General features: G+C 41.8%; 1 protein-coding gene across 5 annotated transcripts in view; it reads right to left on the bottom strand.

Annotated features, from left to right (window-relative positions):
- Nucleotides 1-17,272, bottom strand: part of LOC119463350 (eye-specific diacylglycerol kinase) — a 461,935-nt gene that overhangs the window by 19,391 nt on the left and 425,272 nt on the right. For 4 of the 5 annotated variants that reach the window (XM_049655998.1, XM_037724161.2, XM_037724160.2 and 1 more), the window contains exons 19-26: nt 15,885-15,964; nt 12,439-12,508; nt 9,994-10,276; nt 8,746-8,781; nt 4,185-4,225; nt 3,370-3,407; nt 894-1,014; nt 394-430 (exon numbers count right to left, since the gene is read on the bottom strand). In XM_049655998.1, coding sequence (XP_049511955.1) covers nt 394-430; nt 894-1,014; nt 3,370-3,407; nt 4,185-4,225; nt 8,746-8,781; nt 9,994-10,276; nt 12,439-12,508; nt 15,885-15,964 — 706 coding nt within the window. Of the gene's footprint in view, nt 1-393; nt 431-893; nt 1,015-3,369; nt 3,408-4,184; nt 4,226-8,745; nt 8,782-9,993; nt 10,277-12,438; nt 12,509-15,884; nt 15,965-17,272 lie in introns of those variants that run through there. The other variant, XR_007463427.1, reaches the window with a different exon arrangement.

Genomic DNA, 17,272 nt, shown 5'->3' with positions numbered 1-17,272 from the left:
CACGGCAACGCAAATTTCGCCTTATAATGTAACTTCACGGCAGCACAGCACGCGCTGCAGCGAAACCACACCGTAAGGCGAAATTCGCATATAATCCGCAACCCACCTTTACTGTTCAATTTTCAATATCTTGGTACGGGTTACACGTGCGAAAATATGGTGCTGCCTCACCCGCCAAGGTTCATTAGCTGCTACAATTTGTGCTGCGGCCTAAAATTTAGATCACTGGAAATGTGCCGCTGGTGCGACCATATTGAAACAGTAAGTGAACCTATCAGGGTGGACTTCGAGGCTCAGGAAGTGGGGAAAAAAAAAACCTTGCCTTATATTGAATAAATATGGTAAGATAATTGTGTGTAAGAAAACAGGCAACAGCACAGTCTGCCGACTTACCTGTCTTTGTCCACAATGTCCAAGATCACTGGCGGTGCTGCAAATAAAATAGGCACGTGGTAGTGAGGCACCAGTCAACAGCAGCTCACATAAATGAACCAACATTGATTGAATGAAGCCTATTCTGCACATAAGCAAGTGACATTGTCATTTATTTCAACCCAGAAACTCAAAAAAAAAAAGAAAGCGTGATTAGCAGCTAGGAATGAAACGACAGAAGAGAAACATTCCTTTCCCCATGGTGTGGCACATACAAAAAAAAAGCACACCTTTGAGGCTTGCCAATATTTGCAAGGTTTTGCAGAAACCACAGACTGTGGGAGGGGAGACATCTGTGCACAAATTTCAGAGGCCATAGCATGCAGGCAGTACGGTTGCGAATATCGTGGTAGTCTACTGATAGTGAACCTCTATTTGCACGCACGCACACATACACGCACGCACACATGCACGCATGCGCACACACAAATTTATCACAGTCCGATGCGAGACGCACTTACCGCTGGCGACAATATACCGAACAACGTCCTTGTGTCCGTAGCGAGCGGCGTGATGCAGCGCCGTCATCCCACTGTCGTCCGTCGACAGCAGGCTGTGACCACTGTCACAAAGCTGCTTTAGCTGTGCAGCCATGACAAGATGAAAGAAAAGAACAAGGAAATGTGAGTAACAAGAACTTTAGAAGGATGGTGATTTGCTATTTGATGGTGATTTCCTGGGTGAGTTGCAATTACATACTCAAGGTGACAAGCAAGAAAAACAAATTAGACGATGCAAATGTAAGGAAGACGAACCCCGGTGTTCTCTGATACCAAAGTGCTTGCTAGGTACAAAGACAAGGCAGTATGTGAGATTGAAGAGGTGTTTATTTATTAACAAGTCATCTGAAATAGGTGTCACCAAACCATCTGTCATGTTGCATGCCTCAGAGATGGAATATCTGGATACGCATCAGTGAGTGGCCAGCATCTTGTTGCTTCTAACTTCTGCCTTTTATTTTTCTTATTTTCTGCCACATGTTAGTCCAGAGGATATATATTTGTGTGATATTAATAAACCTCAGTTGCCAACGCTGTGTTCGTCTTTCTAACGTTGATATCAAGTCTTATTTTTTCATGCTGCTCGCCTCAAGAACAAAGTCTTGTGGATGATCATCAAAAGCATCATTCAAAAGATGTCATACAACCTACCACACCTTTTTCACCTTAAAAAAAAAAAAAACGTTTGTAAAATGTCAAATATATAGCCATGAAGAACAACTACCATGTTTACTTGTGGATGACCCACACTTTGTGCTTTTTATATCTTTGCAGGGTACAGTTCTCACACGAGTTGGGCGTTTGAGTTACTGCTAAAACTGGAGACGTCACAAATACTGAACAGAATATAATGCAAACAGTGGCTACACTCTGCGCGCACATTTATTCAAGATTAGCATCAGCTATAAACTTCCATTTCATTATTCATTGCTCCACCTCTCAATTTCGCTTCCATTGTTCACCGAAGTTTACTGTACGAGATTTTTGTCCTCAGAGCTGTCTGTGCTGTTATACATTCCAGCCTCTTAAAAACATTTAGCGACAGCACGAACTGATACCAAATGTCGTGTGTTCAAAATAGAATCTTAGGCTAACTTTCTTTTTGCTATATTTTTACCCTAAAAATTGCAAGGTGTGGGTCTTACACGAGGGCGAGTCTTAAGCAAGTAAATAAGGCATACGAAGCAGACAGAAAGTGAAGCCAAGGAAAGCATAGCAGAAATCATTACAAGCTTTTTAAGGGACTTTCAAATTATTTGTGAATAAGGTGTTATAGACTTCATAATTTGAATAAAGCAAAAGTAAAATAAAAATGAAAGAAAAGACAACTCGCCGCCGGTGGGAGCTGTACTCACAATGTCCGCATGATGTGCGCAGTGCTTTACCAGTTAAGCTATGGCAGTGGCTGTTCCTTCATCCACTTCCGTGTGAACTTACATAGACCTATTTATAATCTAGCACAGGGAGTACTAGCCATGGCCATGCCTGACCATGGCGATTGATCAAGAACAACCATAAAACCGCAGGTGTCACATAATGCGCGGAGGCTTCTGGCCAATAAAACCCTCGTATGCTACCTCAAGGCACTAAGGAGCCAAGAACGAAGGTGCTATGCGATGAGCGAGAATAAACAAAAATTTCCCTTTTTTTTATTGAGAATATAAAGTTTGTCGAGATTATAGCTCTCATCTATAATTAATTATACAGCTATCAAAAATAAACAACTGGCCTATGGCTTTTCTCCTTGGCTTCACTGTCGTTGCCTTCACACTACTGCAACTAGATAATAAGTCCTTTACCCATACAAACAGAGACCTGACAGGCAAAGCTAGCTCACAAAACTTCATGTTGAACAATAACTCAATGTCTTAAGTAAACCAGATGTCAACAACGTAGTAATAGCTGACACCACCCCATGAAGTTTCAAATGAAAAATTGTAGCTGAGTGAAGTTTTTCAGGGTAATATCACAGGCACCATTTCTTGGCCCCTTTACACAATCTTCTCTTGCACAGTGAAAATTATAAGTGAAAAATTGAAAAATTGTGAAAAAGAAAAAGAAATGTGATGGAGTTTAGACATAATGCATCTAAACACAGCAAACAAAATATGGCTTAAACAGGAACTGAAGCACTTTTTGAACATGGTAAAGAAAGATTTGCAATCTGTACACAATGCTGCCATGAATATGCATGAGAAATATTTTGCTGCATGTAGCAACACTTGCCCACTAAGCCTAATGCTTTGGCAGAAGCCTTTATCCAGCAGCGGACTTAAGCCAGCGACAGTGACTTTACGCATCAGCATTGCACCTTATGTCACGCTAGTGACAAAATTCCAGAAGAAAAAAAAAAACAAAAGAAAAAAAAAACAAAGCCTGAGTATACGGGGAGGGCCACCAGTTTCATTTTTTCATACAAGGCACTGAGTGAACATACCCTTAAGAGATCTCCCAGTTTGGCAGCCATGATTACTTCTGCAAGCAGACACAGGGTTAATCTGTTATTCAGGTGCAATTGGGAGTGGTTAGCATAAGAGATGACACAGCAAAGCATGAAGCAAGCCAAGCATACGAGGAGCGACGAACAGCGATAGAACAAGGAATGTTGCTGGAGCCAATGTTAGAAGAAGGGAACTTGTTCTATGATTGTTTATCACTTCAAGCCTCCAGTTCTTGCGAACTTCTGTCTTTTTTTGAAGCAAATGAGGAGGCTTTTTTATCAGTGTTAGGTGCAGTGCAGCTAGCTTTAGGTTTTTGTGAAAGAATTTTTAGCACTCCATGATAAGACAAGGCATTAACCAAACTTCAGGCCACTGAACTTTTGCTGCAACAACGAATGAAGATAAATATGTAGATATATGTAGATTACATTTTGCTATCTTTTACTTTCTATTTTTTGCGGAGACCTGAATTAGAGTGCAACAATGCTACCTCGACATCAAGCATTTATCACGGCAACCACACACACACACACACACACACACATAGACCATTAAGCAAAAGTTAATGAGCACAGCAAAAATAGACCAAGCTTAGAAGGTGAGTAATGTTATACATGTGGACAATAAAGCTGCTTAAAAAATTCTTCACATTTCTATGGCCATACCTGGGTAAGTTTGTTACTTAACAAAACACACTCAGTACTAAATAAAAGCGGTAAAAAGAAAGAAAAATGATGACAATGCAAAGTGAACGCTTGCTTTCAAAAGCTCATTTCACTTCAATTTAAATATGAGAGCAGACGAAACATACCGTGCGATGAAGTTGGCTGTGGCTGTTCTCCAGCCCCAACTCTGAAAACAAAGCATCACTGATATCACCGCTGCCAGAGAAATAAGCAAAACCAAGCATTCACGTGTTCAGTGTCTATGCACATTGGCATACATGCATGAACCCCCATTGATCCAGTATCTGGATCCAGCCTTAATTAACATTTAAGTATCAACATGTCATTTTTAACAGTCAGATTTGTTTCCAGCTGTCTGAGGTGTTTGCCAAGGTTCCGTGTAAGGCCCGTTGTTGCTCCTTCTATACGTAAATGACATTGTTGACGAACATAATGTTAAAATCACACTTTGCGCGGACGACTGTGTATTATATTATGTTATTACTACAACTGAGGATCAGCTTCAACTAAACACAGAACTTCATGAACTGTTTCAGTGGTGCAACACATGGCAAATTTGAAGAAAAGTGTTGTCACGCCTCTAACAAATAAGGCGCGTGTCTTGTTATTTGTTTACATACCGGATGGAAACATACTATCGCGCGTTGAGCATTACAAATATCTAAGTCTTCAAATTTGCAATAATCTGTGTTAGAATAATCCTGTAACCCAAATCACTGACCAGGCAATGCCGAAGCTATATTACATGAAACATTCCCTTCGCAATTCTTCATTGGAAACAACGCTTACAGCATACGAGACTCTCATTTTACCCATTCTTGAGTACCCTAATATTATTCGGGACCCTTTTACTCAGGTTAATATCAACAGATTAGAAAGAGTTCAAAATAGAGCAGCAAGACTTAGTTTTAATTGCCATGGAAGGGTATCGGTTTCAGAATTGCTGGCAAAAGCTGGTCTAAAACACACCTCGGAGAGGAATAAAATTGCATAATTACACTTCATGTTTAAAATCCTTAGAGGGAACTTAAAAAGTGACACATCTATGTGCATTTTTCTACAGGCTATGCTACTATAAGGAGCCATATTCTTTGAATAGTTCCACTTCAGCCAAAAAATTATCTGTTTCATTATTCTTTCTTCCTGCGAACAATAATAGAGTGGAATGACTTATAGTCGCACGCAGTTGAAACAGAAGACATCGAAAATTTCGAAAAATTCGTTATCAGCTGATTGGTCCTTAGTATGCATTCTTTCTCTTCTTTTTATGTATGTACATATTTGTATACGTGTAATCATAATGTGAATGTTTTTCATTTTCTTTTTTTACTGCCCTCTGTTTGAGAGACTTGTCATGATGTAATCATTGTTTGCTGCCCACTCTGCAACGGCTCCCACTGAACTCCGCAGTATTTATTTATTTATTTAAAAAGTCCTTACAGGCCTCGTGAGAGGCATTGGGTAAGGGGGGCATCACAAAAAAAAGGAAAACAGCATCTATAATTGGTACATAATATACATGCACGATGGATTGGCATAATAATGAATAATTTCCTGCGTATGCTGGAGATTACACAAATATAACAAAAGGTACAGTTCACATAAGAATAGGCAATTCAATGTCGTATACATAAAAATACAAAAATTGCAACTACAACAAAAAATAACAATGGACCCATAAACGGAAGGGCTACATCAGTATTGCATAAAAATATATTGGACTGGTGACGTTCTAATCGGAGAAAAAAAAAAGGAACATAGTAATACAAGAAAAAGAGCAAAGCGATCCCATAAACAAAAAAAACTAACAGAAGGCATATCACGAGGAAACATAAGAAGAAAGGGACATGCATTTTTTTTTCCGAGATTACGCAATGAAATGCAAGATGAGCAGCTGGCGAAAATTGTCAGGATTTTTTCCGGAGACTATGGAATCAGGAAGGGCATTCTATAATCGAATGGCATGGGGAAGGGCCGACCAATTGAATGCGTGAGTGTTTCCGTATATCCGAGTAAAGCTGAGGTGATTATGTAGTTTGCGTGAGGTGCATGGTGCAAATTCAAGTAGCAAGGAAGATTTCCTATCCGCATGAACGTACTTATGAAGCAGAGATAAGAGAGCGAAGTCACGACGGATACTGATCCCCCTTTCACCTCCTCTTTACGGGTCACCACTTTGCGTTTAGTAGTTAGCGAATAGTGCATGTGGCGCTGGTGAGCTACAACTTGAACCACGGTGAGCTGTGCTCAAGGACCATCCTTTACAGCGCCGAAGCAGATGAAGATTATTAGCATCACTGAAGAAGGGGGGAGGAGATAGAGCCGCTGGCCGAAGATATGAGGTGGACAAGTAGTAGATTCGCGAAAAGAGACTGCGTTTGCAAAAATGTGAGCGTTGTTAAAAAACAACGCTCACATTTTTGCAAACGCAGTCTCTGTTCGCGAATCTACGACCAGAGACTGCGTTTGCAAAAATGTGAGCGTTGTTGTATGCAGCTATTTCCACGGGTTATACACGCAGATTTTTTTTCTTTCTGGGCTATTGTAATTGGGGGTACGGGTTATATGCGGAGGTGGGTTATAAGTAAAACAAATATGGTATCTGGGTGCCAATTATGGCGCAGGCCTTTAAGTATACAAGCAGAAGCATGTCTGTATCAAACTAGGCGGTGAAAGCGGCGATGAAGAGCATGTGCTAGTTGGCCTAACTTGCTCCTGTTGGGCCCAATGATGGCTTAGGCCCCAAGCAAAGTGTACAAGCACAGGTCATGTAGACATTGCACCAGGTGGCAAAAGAGGAGTTGAAAGACCACATATTAGTTAGGCCTAACTTGCTTGCGCTTTATTTTTCCAGAACAGAACGTGCACGCCATAACTGGCACACTCGATAACGAGTGCACTGACTCACTCTCGCTCCACACTCATTCCAATGATTAACGAAGAGTGCGAGTGGATGCGAGTGTTAACGGGAGTGATAGCTGGTTAACGCAAGTACAAACGAAAGTCAGTGACAATGATTTTGAGTGCACGTATGTATTTGAGTGAGTGCCAGTGAATGGGTGTAGACACTAGTAGTCGAAACTCAATATAACGAACACGGATATAACGAATTGTCGGATATAACAAATTGACGGACATAACGGAATAAATGTAAGAACTTCCTCACCAGTATCAGTGTGTAACGAATGTGCACTTATAACGAAGGTATTTTTGTGTCAGATACGACTTCGTTATAACTAGGTTCAACTGTATGAGGATGAGTGGGTGCCAGATGAACTCGAGTGAGTATTGGGTGAGTATGAGTGGGCACAAAAAGGAACGTGAGTGAGTGTCGAGTGTGAATGTGCATGCATGTGAGTGAATACACAGCCTGCGGCAATACTGGGGCATGAGTATGCGTGAGTATCGGCTTATTTTGCTGACCTAAGGTGCATGCATGATTGGGTGCAGTTAGGAAGGCCACCAGTGAGTCCGTGCTTTTAGTCCACCCTATCACACACCGAACGCAGCAGCGAAAGACTGGGTAAGAGGAAATGACATCAACAAAGGGGTCACGTGAATGCTGTATTCGAATAACTTGCATTGCCGATACTTAGGATGACGTCATGACTGTTTTCCCCATCAGAGCCCAATAACTGACCCGACTCCTCTCCTGCAGCCACTGCTGCTCGTGTGCGCTAAATTAAAGTGACTTGCAGTGACTTGCGGCCTGTTAAACTACGATTTTCATATTCAGGAAGTGAAAAACTATAATAATTCGCTGAAAGCTCACTTCTTTAAATGTTGTTTTAAGCAATTGATGCAGAAGAGTAAAATTCAATGTAACAATTAAAGTTGCTAATGAAACGGAACACATGCAATTAGATGCACGTGTGTATTTCCTAATCCACACAGAATTTGGGAAAAGAAACAGGTTTGTTGCAGCAATGTCGTGAAATTTCAATATGACTGCACATCTTGACAACTTGTCTCCTCACTTTGACTCATCCTTAGGAAGTCATCATCATCATCATCAGCCTATATTTGTGTCCACTGCAGGTCGAAGGCCTCTCCATGCGATCTCCAATTACGGTACCCCTGTCTTGCGCTAGCTGATTCCAACTTGCGCCTGCAAATTTCCTAACTTCATCACCCCACCTAGTTTTCTACCGTCCTCGACTGCACTTCCCTTGTCTTGGTATCCATTCTGTAACCCTAATGGTCCACTGGTTATCCATACTACGCAACACATGGCCTGCCCAGCTCCACTCCTGCTTAATGTCAACTAGAAGTGTTAACAAATAAATTGTGGGGCTTAATGCCCAGAAACTGCACAGAGGGTTATGAAGGAGACTGTAGTAAAAAGGGCTCTGGAATAGTTTTGACCAACGTGGACCTAAATTCAAGTACACAAATGTTTTTGCATTTCAAAATTGGGAGCTTTATTTAATAAGGCAGCGCAATGAATTTAAAAGTGTCGTACAGCACCTCATAAGCTAAAGTGGTTAATAAAACAGATGTTAGCCAATCATAATAGTGATCATGTTCTCAAGAAACACAGGTGTCCAAAACAAAAATGTTTTTGTGGAAAACAGATAACAAAAAAGTAAACAAGCTGAATTTGGCCCTTCATCAATTCTTCAGTCTTATTTATTATTGAGGAAATGTTAGTAAAAAAAAAATAATGCAGCTTTAAGCAGTACTCACTTCTGTTCCTTACAGTCTTGCGTGCAGGTAGGAGTACTAAAAAAAGAAGAATCCAGTCAGGAAAGCTGCGTACATGATGTTTTCATGTATCGAACAGCCTACAGGCCAAAGCAGGCATCAGTCAACCGAGAACGAGAACTGAGTATGACAGTGGCTAAAATTATAGATTATTACATAACCTGCCACACAATCTCACCGTACAGTTCAGTGAATTTGCATGACAGCATTTAAGATAATTATCGCTTACAATGATGGGCATCATCTAGTTACATCTAGTTACATTGTATATCTATGGCATGTAAAACCAATCCAGACTGAAAAAAAAACATGACGGTAATGATTGGGTTTTCCAGCATTTATTTCATTACTATATGTGCACTGCCCTGCACTGGTTTACGCCCGTTTCCATTGCGATGAGTCAAATTGCCATTATGGCCTTGCAGTCTTGAACCAAGACACTATCAATAAGGAAACAAAGTTATCATGCGAGAAAAGCTAGTTATTGCAAAAGCCACATGATTCCAGCATTTATTTCATTATTATATATAGTATTTTTTTATTTTTTATTTACCAAATACTGCATGCCCTTTAGCGGGCCCAAGCAGGAGGGGCATAAGAATACAATACTGCATAATATGAATTCACTGCAATAACACCAAAACAACATAAGAACTTATTTACAATGGGGCATGCTAGAGCAGTAACAAGAGTAAATTTATACAAATGTAAAACATGACTATAGAAAAGAAACAATCAATTTGTCAATAGAGTCGATGGATCTAATCACATTAGAAGGCAGCTTGTTCCATTCCTCAATTGTGCGTGGATAGAAAAAATACTTAAGGCGTCTATTTTGGCGTGGTATGGAGTTAGGGACTGATCATGATGATACCTTGTATGACGGGTTGTAAGGGGCATAAGATACAGATAAGGACTCATAGAAAGTTTATTGTTCTTTATTGTGTACTGCCGTGCACAATAAAGAACACTAAGCAGTGGGATGGCATGTTCTTTCATGTGCACTGCCCTGCACTGGTTTACGCCCGTTTCCATTGCGATGAGTCAAATTGCCATTACGGCCTTGCAGTCTTGAACCAAGACACTATCAATAAGGAAACAGTCATCATAAGAGAAAAGCTAGTCATTGCAAAAGCCACATGAGCCAGCTAGCATCGTTAATGGTGGCATCAAGGCTTCTGTTGTCGTTAGTAAATTCCTTCTCGTTTCCTTTTCCATCAAAAAGCTCACCTCCACATCGGAGCTGGCTCCATTGTTTCAGCTTCAGCTTCGGCTGCGACTGCAGCTGCTGCTACAGCTGCTAGGCCTTCTGCACTCTCCTTCAGGACAGACGAACTGTCCAGGGCACTGGTCTCCTCTGTTGTGGGTGATGTCATGGGTGGTGGTGGAGGCTCTGGAGCGATAGGCGATTGCTCAGGGTCGAGGATGTACACGCCGTCCTGACCAATGTCGACGACGTAGTGTAGCTGCTCCTGAGCTCGGTCGATGCGAAAGAACCTCTCTGCTGTGCACGCTAAGTGGCGAGTGAAAGAATAAAAATAAACAAACATGGTTAATGATGTTCCTTACATATTCCCATTTTTTTATCTGCTTCTCTACAGGTCATGTAAAACAATATGCAGATAACCTTGGCCAAAACCGAAGCGAAAGAAAACACTGAACATCCTCTGGGAGCTAATCCGGGAAGCACAGCTGTAAAAGCATTTGGTTCCGACAAAACCACAGTATCTAGTAGTTCCTTCGTACAATAAACCAATTTCCGATCTATCAATCAACGAATCAAGGGTACTTTAGGCACAATTCATTCACTTTGTAGTTTATAATTTTTTTGGTCTTCAAGTCAGAAATGTCAAAATCATTCGTCAATGCCAAATGTCACAAGAAGAGACAGATGTGATTGAGCATAGCGAGTGGGTTCACATATTAAAGTAGCCTTTCAATGACTGAAATGGGTTTGTTTTCTAGCAGCTCAAGCAAGTGCATCACAGTCCACCGGGCTCGCTCTCCACATAAGACCTTCATGCACCTCGCACTAAGATTCACCCAGGAGCTCGTTACACTCATTATACTAAAGGCCCCTACTAACTATCTCAACATAGTAAAATCAATTAATTGTCGATTGCACTAGAGTTCAAAATTGAACCAATTCTGTTTTATACCTAAAAGGCAGCATTACAAAGGCTAGAGAGACCACTTATAGCTCGCATCCTTGTAGTGCGTCACACATGAATGATACAGGCATGCATCATGCAACTAGAAGTGACATTAAGCCTCATATTTTTATGCTGCAAATAATGGCATACTTATAGCTCGCATCCTTGAATAAAAAGTGGTGCGTCACATATGAATGATACAGGCATGCATCATGTAACTAGAAATGACATTAAGCCTTATATTTTTACGCTGCAAATAATGGCATATTTATTAAGGTCTGATCCTATTTAATGCAAAACGAGCAGAGTAGCATGTTTCTGCGACTAGTGGCCACAGTGCCCCACTTGCGCTTGCTACCGAAACGAAGTACTAGTATGTCACACACTGGAAGCCCAAGGGTGCCCAAATATTACACAATTTGATGCAACCTAACCTCCCCAAGTTGCAGTTGTAATATCTGAAGTAGTTGTTCCTTTGAAAGTGTTGCAGATCAAGACCAAGTTCACTGCAAAACATGCAGAGTGAGACATCTGTGACCACACTGTTTGCGCAGCTGCGGGAGCGTTGGCTGCTAAGTACGGAACGGAGTGTCTCATTTTTGTTCAACATGGCGAATCGAGCAGACAACAGGCCAAGAGATATACGAACAGGACATTGCATTTCTCCTATTTGTATCTCTAATGTCCTGTCATCTGTGCTATTCACCTTGTTCAATTCAGCATCTCGGGTGCTCAAAATTAAGCTTTACAGAATTTTTAAAAATCGCCTTTGACAGGTAGCATGATTCATATTGTTGAGCTGGGTTATTCGAAGAGGCAGACATTAGTAGCATGAGAAATCGAAACACATATTCAACTAATTAACAAAAATTCACTAATGAACATCTTAGTTAATTACTTTACGACACATATTGCAATTTATGACTTGTAGCCGGTGAGCTTGTCAGGCGTATCCACTTCGAATGAATTTCCAGAATGACACCAGTTTGGAGATATGCGCCATCAAACTCGCCGTAAAAATGCACTGTTGTTCCACTTACTTTTTTTACCAAAATGCTGCTTTAAACATTGAAGCACAAAAGTAACTAGAACGCCAATGTATTTCGTCCCACACTTTGGGAAATAATATCTCGAAACTGGTGTCATCCTGGAAATTCATTTCAAATGGATGCGTTTTGCAAACTTACCGGCTACAATTCGTAAATTGCAATATGTGTCGCAAAGTGAATAACTATGAAGTTGGTTATTGAATTTTTGTTAATTAGTTGAATATGTGTTTCGATTTCTCGTGCTACCAATTATGTCTGCCTCTTCGAATAACCGAGCTCAACGAAAAGAATTATGCTACCTGCCACAGGTGATTTTTTAAAATTCCATAAAGCCTAATTTTGGACACCCGGTATATTACCTCATGGCATATGCGTGCTGAATTAGACGCCCTTTTGAAGCTGTCTAGCAATTACCTGAGAACTAAACATTGCCCTTCTTCAATGCACACAATCGCGAATTAGGAGTTACTCACAGTCCAGAAAGCACCAGTCAGGTGAAAACCTCTTGGACGGTGACAGATTCTGAGCGTCTGGACCTTCCAGCTGAAAACAGACAGGTGATACATCAAGAGGCACGAAATTAGAAGCACAAGGAGCAACATAACAACTGGGTCAAATGAATTCCTGTTTCATGAATTACATGCCGTGCTGCAAAAGCTATGGGTCACGTGAGCCAATTTGCCCATTATCTCATTCACCATTATTTATCACCATTCACCTTTGTAACCACTTTTATTGCGATAGCAATTATATGGACACTCAAAAGCAGATTTCTGCCGTCGGCGTCGCCGTGAGGTTCCGTATGACGTCAATGGAGATGAAATCGTGACCGCGCGCCGCTGAACGCTGTATGTGCGAGTGAAAGGGCGCGAGGGACGCGCTCTTTCACGGGGAGTGAACGCACGGCGGAGAACAAACGCGCGTTCTGCGCCGTGCTTCCTTAAGGGCTGCAAAAGTAGGCGTCTCTTTTCTCCTTTACAATCACCATATATGTAGAGCAAACGCGCCTTCTTCCGATGCGCGAGAGGCCGTGGGGGAGGGGGGGAAGGGGGAGGAAAGGGAGGCGACGTTTAGCTGCGGCACCAAGTGCCTATTTATATCAGAGGCTCCGGCAACAGTCACCAACGCCGCACGCATTTTGAGCGAACGCGGGCAAAACGCCGACGGCGTCGACAACAGTTCTGCGCGTTGCCGGTGCTGCTGCATGTCCAAGTTTATACAGCTGATAAAGCTAACATCATTACTCTGTATAGCTCTCTACAAATTTGCTATCGCAATTGATGCTTCACCTTTCAGGTGAAACTGCGACAACTTTTTGGATTACATTGTTTATTTTATAGCGATAGCAATTATATGGACAGTAGGCACATTTCTGCCGTCCTCGTCGCCCTGAGGTTCCGTATAAAGCCCAAGGGCGATACCTTTCCTTCAATCTCACCCGCGCAAAAGGGAGGAAAGCGGGCAGGAAGTGCGCCGTCTTTCGCCACGCGCCAGGCACCTAACGTTGCGAGGCACCGGGCGGAGGGGGGCGCCGTTCTGCTCCCGGCTGCAACTGCGTATGTGACGTCTGCTCGCGATCGCGTGGCAGTATCTTGAGAGCGATCTGAGTTGAGTGCGCAGTCTAGGTGCGTCGGCAGCTCATAGCCTTGTGCGTGCTTTGTGTTCCCGGCGCTCAGTTTGTGTTAAAGCGATAGACAACAGCACGAAGTTCCCTTCTCTCGCTGCTGCTGCCGCGTTTCCTCACGCCACCGTTTTGACAGCGAGTGTCAGCGGTCATCGAGTGCGATTTGTTCATGTTTGCTGTGCGCGCGTGACATTATGCTTGTTAATTTAGTCAGCAAGCGAATGTTTACAAGTCAATAAGGCCGATAAAATTACTAGCCTTACTTCATATGGCTCTCTGCAAATTTGCTATCGCAATCGATGCTTCGCCTTTCGGGCGGAACAACGACTTTTTTTGGTGGAGGTGGCACAACTGTTATTAGGGAAAGGAACTCTACTACTGGAGAATGCCAACAGGCTTGCCTCTGCAGTTAGACCTTTGGATGCATTCGAGTAAGCTTTTTATGCTTAGATATGTCCACACACGCAAAATGTTGTTGACAGGCAACTGTCTATTCTAATAGCACGGTTTGTGTTTCTTTGTAAAGCTAACGTATATATATACATAAACAGTTTTGTTGCTTTCTTTGGCACATTTACAGTGTTACGGATTCAAACATGATACTCGGACTGCGTGACGGCTGGAGCTTGTTGTCTAATTGGCAAGCGCTAGGTGATCGCTGGGGGGGTGAACTGCAGTCACAATGCGTCACAAACGCTCTCGCTTTCATCGTATACCATAACCTACTAGCTCGGCGTTCCCAGCATCCACTGGTAGGGCAAAAAGAAGTGCCGGCAGCCATGCGCTATGACGATCTTGTTTGAAAGTACTGAAAGTTGGGCGAGTTGGTAGCTATTCATCTTGAAACTGCAGCGCGCACACAAGAAACGAGGACAATAAGGCAAAGGTAACGGACAGCACCTGTCTGTTACCTTTGCCTTATTGTCCTCGTTTCTTGTGTGCGCGCTGCAGTTTCAAGATGGATCCTGTTTGAATCACTTGGCCCTGTACATAAATCCACAAACTCGATTGAGCAATTAATTGCATGATCAAAGTTGATTCCCAGTCATTATCTGGAGCACATTACAGATCTACCAGGTTTATTTTGAATAAGTAAATAAATTTTGAATAAAATAGTCGACAATAAACACGTGTAACTTATGAATTACCGTATTTATTAGATTATAAGGTGGTCACGATTATACGGCAAGGCTACCCTCCCCAGTTGGGGGTTCCGAGAAAAAGAGTTTAAGCCTGAAATAACGAATAATCGGGAGCCTTCAGAATATTCGGAATAATCAGTGCAGGCTATATGCGAATTTCACCTTGAGGTTTGAGTTCAAGGCAGTGCGAATTTCACTTTATAAAGTGGCTTTATGGCAGCACGGTCCTGAAGCCACACCATAAGGCGAAGTTTGCATTGCTGCGAAGTCACAAATCAAGGCGAAATTCGCATACAACCTGCACCCCACCTTTATTGTTAAATTTTTTAAATTCTCAGTGCAGGTATGTGCACAAGAATACAGTACTGTGTCATCTGCCAAGGCTTATTAGCTGCTACAATTTATGCTGCCATCTAAAATCTGGATATTTTGGAAGCTCTGCCACCATATTGAAATAGTAACTGAATCTATCAGCCTCGCATATAATGCAAGGGGTGACTTCAAAGCTAAAAAACTTCACCTTATATTCGAATAAATAGAGCAAGTCCTATACACTTAGTCCAATGTATGACAAAAGCTCGTCAGGTGAGAGTAGTACACGGTCAAAATGAAATAAGCACTCGCCTAAGACTGAAAGAAAACAAACATGTTTACTATCTTTTAACCTTAGAAGAGTGCTCAGTTTTATTTTGACCAGTCTTATACACTGTGAACACTGAAATGCGATCACTGCACTCTGTCTATTGTATGTGTGTGTTTTCATATTAAAAAATGCTATTGCATTCTTATAGCTAGTCATCAAACACCTGCAACAATTTTTTTTTCTTTAATGGTTTCCAATCTTCTGATTCCTTCATCGCACCGCATACATGTGGTGCGACATTGCTACAGAATTTTTAGTGATGTCGGTCGTTCACCGATTCCATTGTCAAATGCAGTCAAACCTAGATATAACAAATTATTGGATATATCAAAGTAAATATCAAATTTCGTTGGTGATGCTTTATATGAATGTAGTATTCTCCTGCTATAATAGTATTGGTTATAGCAAAGCGGATTTTTGTTTACACATGCCTGAAAATAAATATAGATACATGCACAGAAAACGGGAGGGAACAACTGAAGGCATACAAGACTAGACAAAAAAACTCACAGAACACAACTGGTTGATCATCAGCCTGACATTCTCCAGATCGGTGTCAGGGTTCACAGTCAATGTTCCAATCGGTATGGCTGTTGTAAAGCAGGAAAGGAAAAGGAAGTTAAATGTGCAAGGACAAAGCAGACACAGTGTGAAGCACGACTGTCTCATAGTTTTTGTACGATCTTTGTATTCACCCAGCGTTCAATCATTGCTACTTTGGCATTTAATTATGCCAATTAAAATTGCCGCACATCCTCTAAAAGTCTGCAATTCACATCTTCAGACCTTCAACTCTCTCTATTGTGAAGCTTATCTCCGTACCTCGCCTCATTTGTTCACGACAACCTCTCAAAGTTGGCATGACGGGCATGACATTATACTGCATATGTTACCCTGTAATGCCCAACAAAACATATCATAGGGTATTAACTCCATAATGACTTCACTATTTTTCCAGAAAAGTTTGCACAAAGTTGGGGGGTGTGTTTATTATGTGGGGTAAAATTTGAAGCGATTTCTTTTCCACGACCACCTTTAAAAAGTAGAACACACACGGCACAATTCCATGTGCAATGCGGCATCCGACACACCGAAATGGCTACTGGATTTGAAGCGTTTTGCTGTGTCGTAGTGCCGGATCGGATGCCTGGTGGGCGCAGGTACCTGATCCGTAGTGCAGGCACTACGGCATGGCAATATGCCTCAAATACAGCAGCCGTTCTGGCTGCTGTATCGGACGCCATATCGGATGCTGAATCGTACTGCATGTCTCCTACTTTTGTCACACACCGGGCGTCCGCCATGGCATGGCAAAACGCCTCGGATCCAGCTACCGTTTGTTGGACGCTGTATTCGACGTAAACACATACTGTGGGTCTGTTACTTTCTGGCAGCAACACTGGGGTGTGACCATTATGTGCGGCAAAGAAAAACACACACTTTTTGATAGGAAAAGTCTGGGGGGGGGGCATTCAAAGCGTGAGTGCATTCATTTTGCGAGTAAATACGGTATATGCTGCGCTGGTTTGCTACCTGAAAAGTCCGATTTAAGCATGGGAAACTGAACATATAGTCTATATGTAGTAGTGTTTTCGATGCAATGGAGAGAGTTTCCATTTAAGTATCGCTTATATAACAAATTACCTAATTACTGTACTAATTAGGTTATACCCAAAATAAAATTTGGCAATCTCAACTGTAGTTGATGTCTACGTAATGTGAAGCATTGAATAATGTAACTGTTGTGTAGTGAACAGTTATGTAAGATCATATGCTGTAGTATTTATACTTATACTGTACACTGTTAATTTGACTCTGGTTATTTCGACATTTCGGTTAATCTGACCTCGATCAAAGGTCTGGGCCGGTGCCCATGCAATTCCATGGGCTTAAACATT

This window comes from Dermacentor silvarum, chromosome 9 (assembly GCF_013339745.2).
Source record: "Dermacentor silvarum isolate Dsil-2018 chromosome 9, BIME_Dsil_1.4, whole genome shotgun sequence".
NCBI lineage: Eukaryota > Metazoa > Arthropoda > Arachnida > Ixodida > Ixodidae > Dermacentor > Dermacentor silvarum.
The sequence above is the reverse complement of the archived record's forward strand: the minus strand, read 5'-3'. Positions and strand labels throughout refer to the sequence as shown.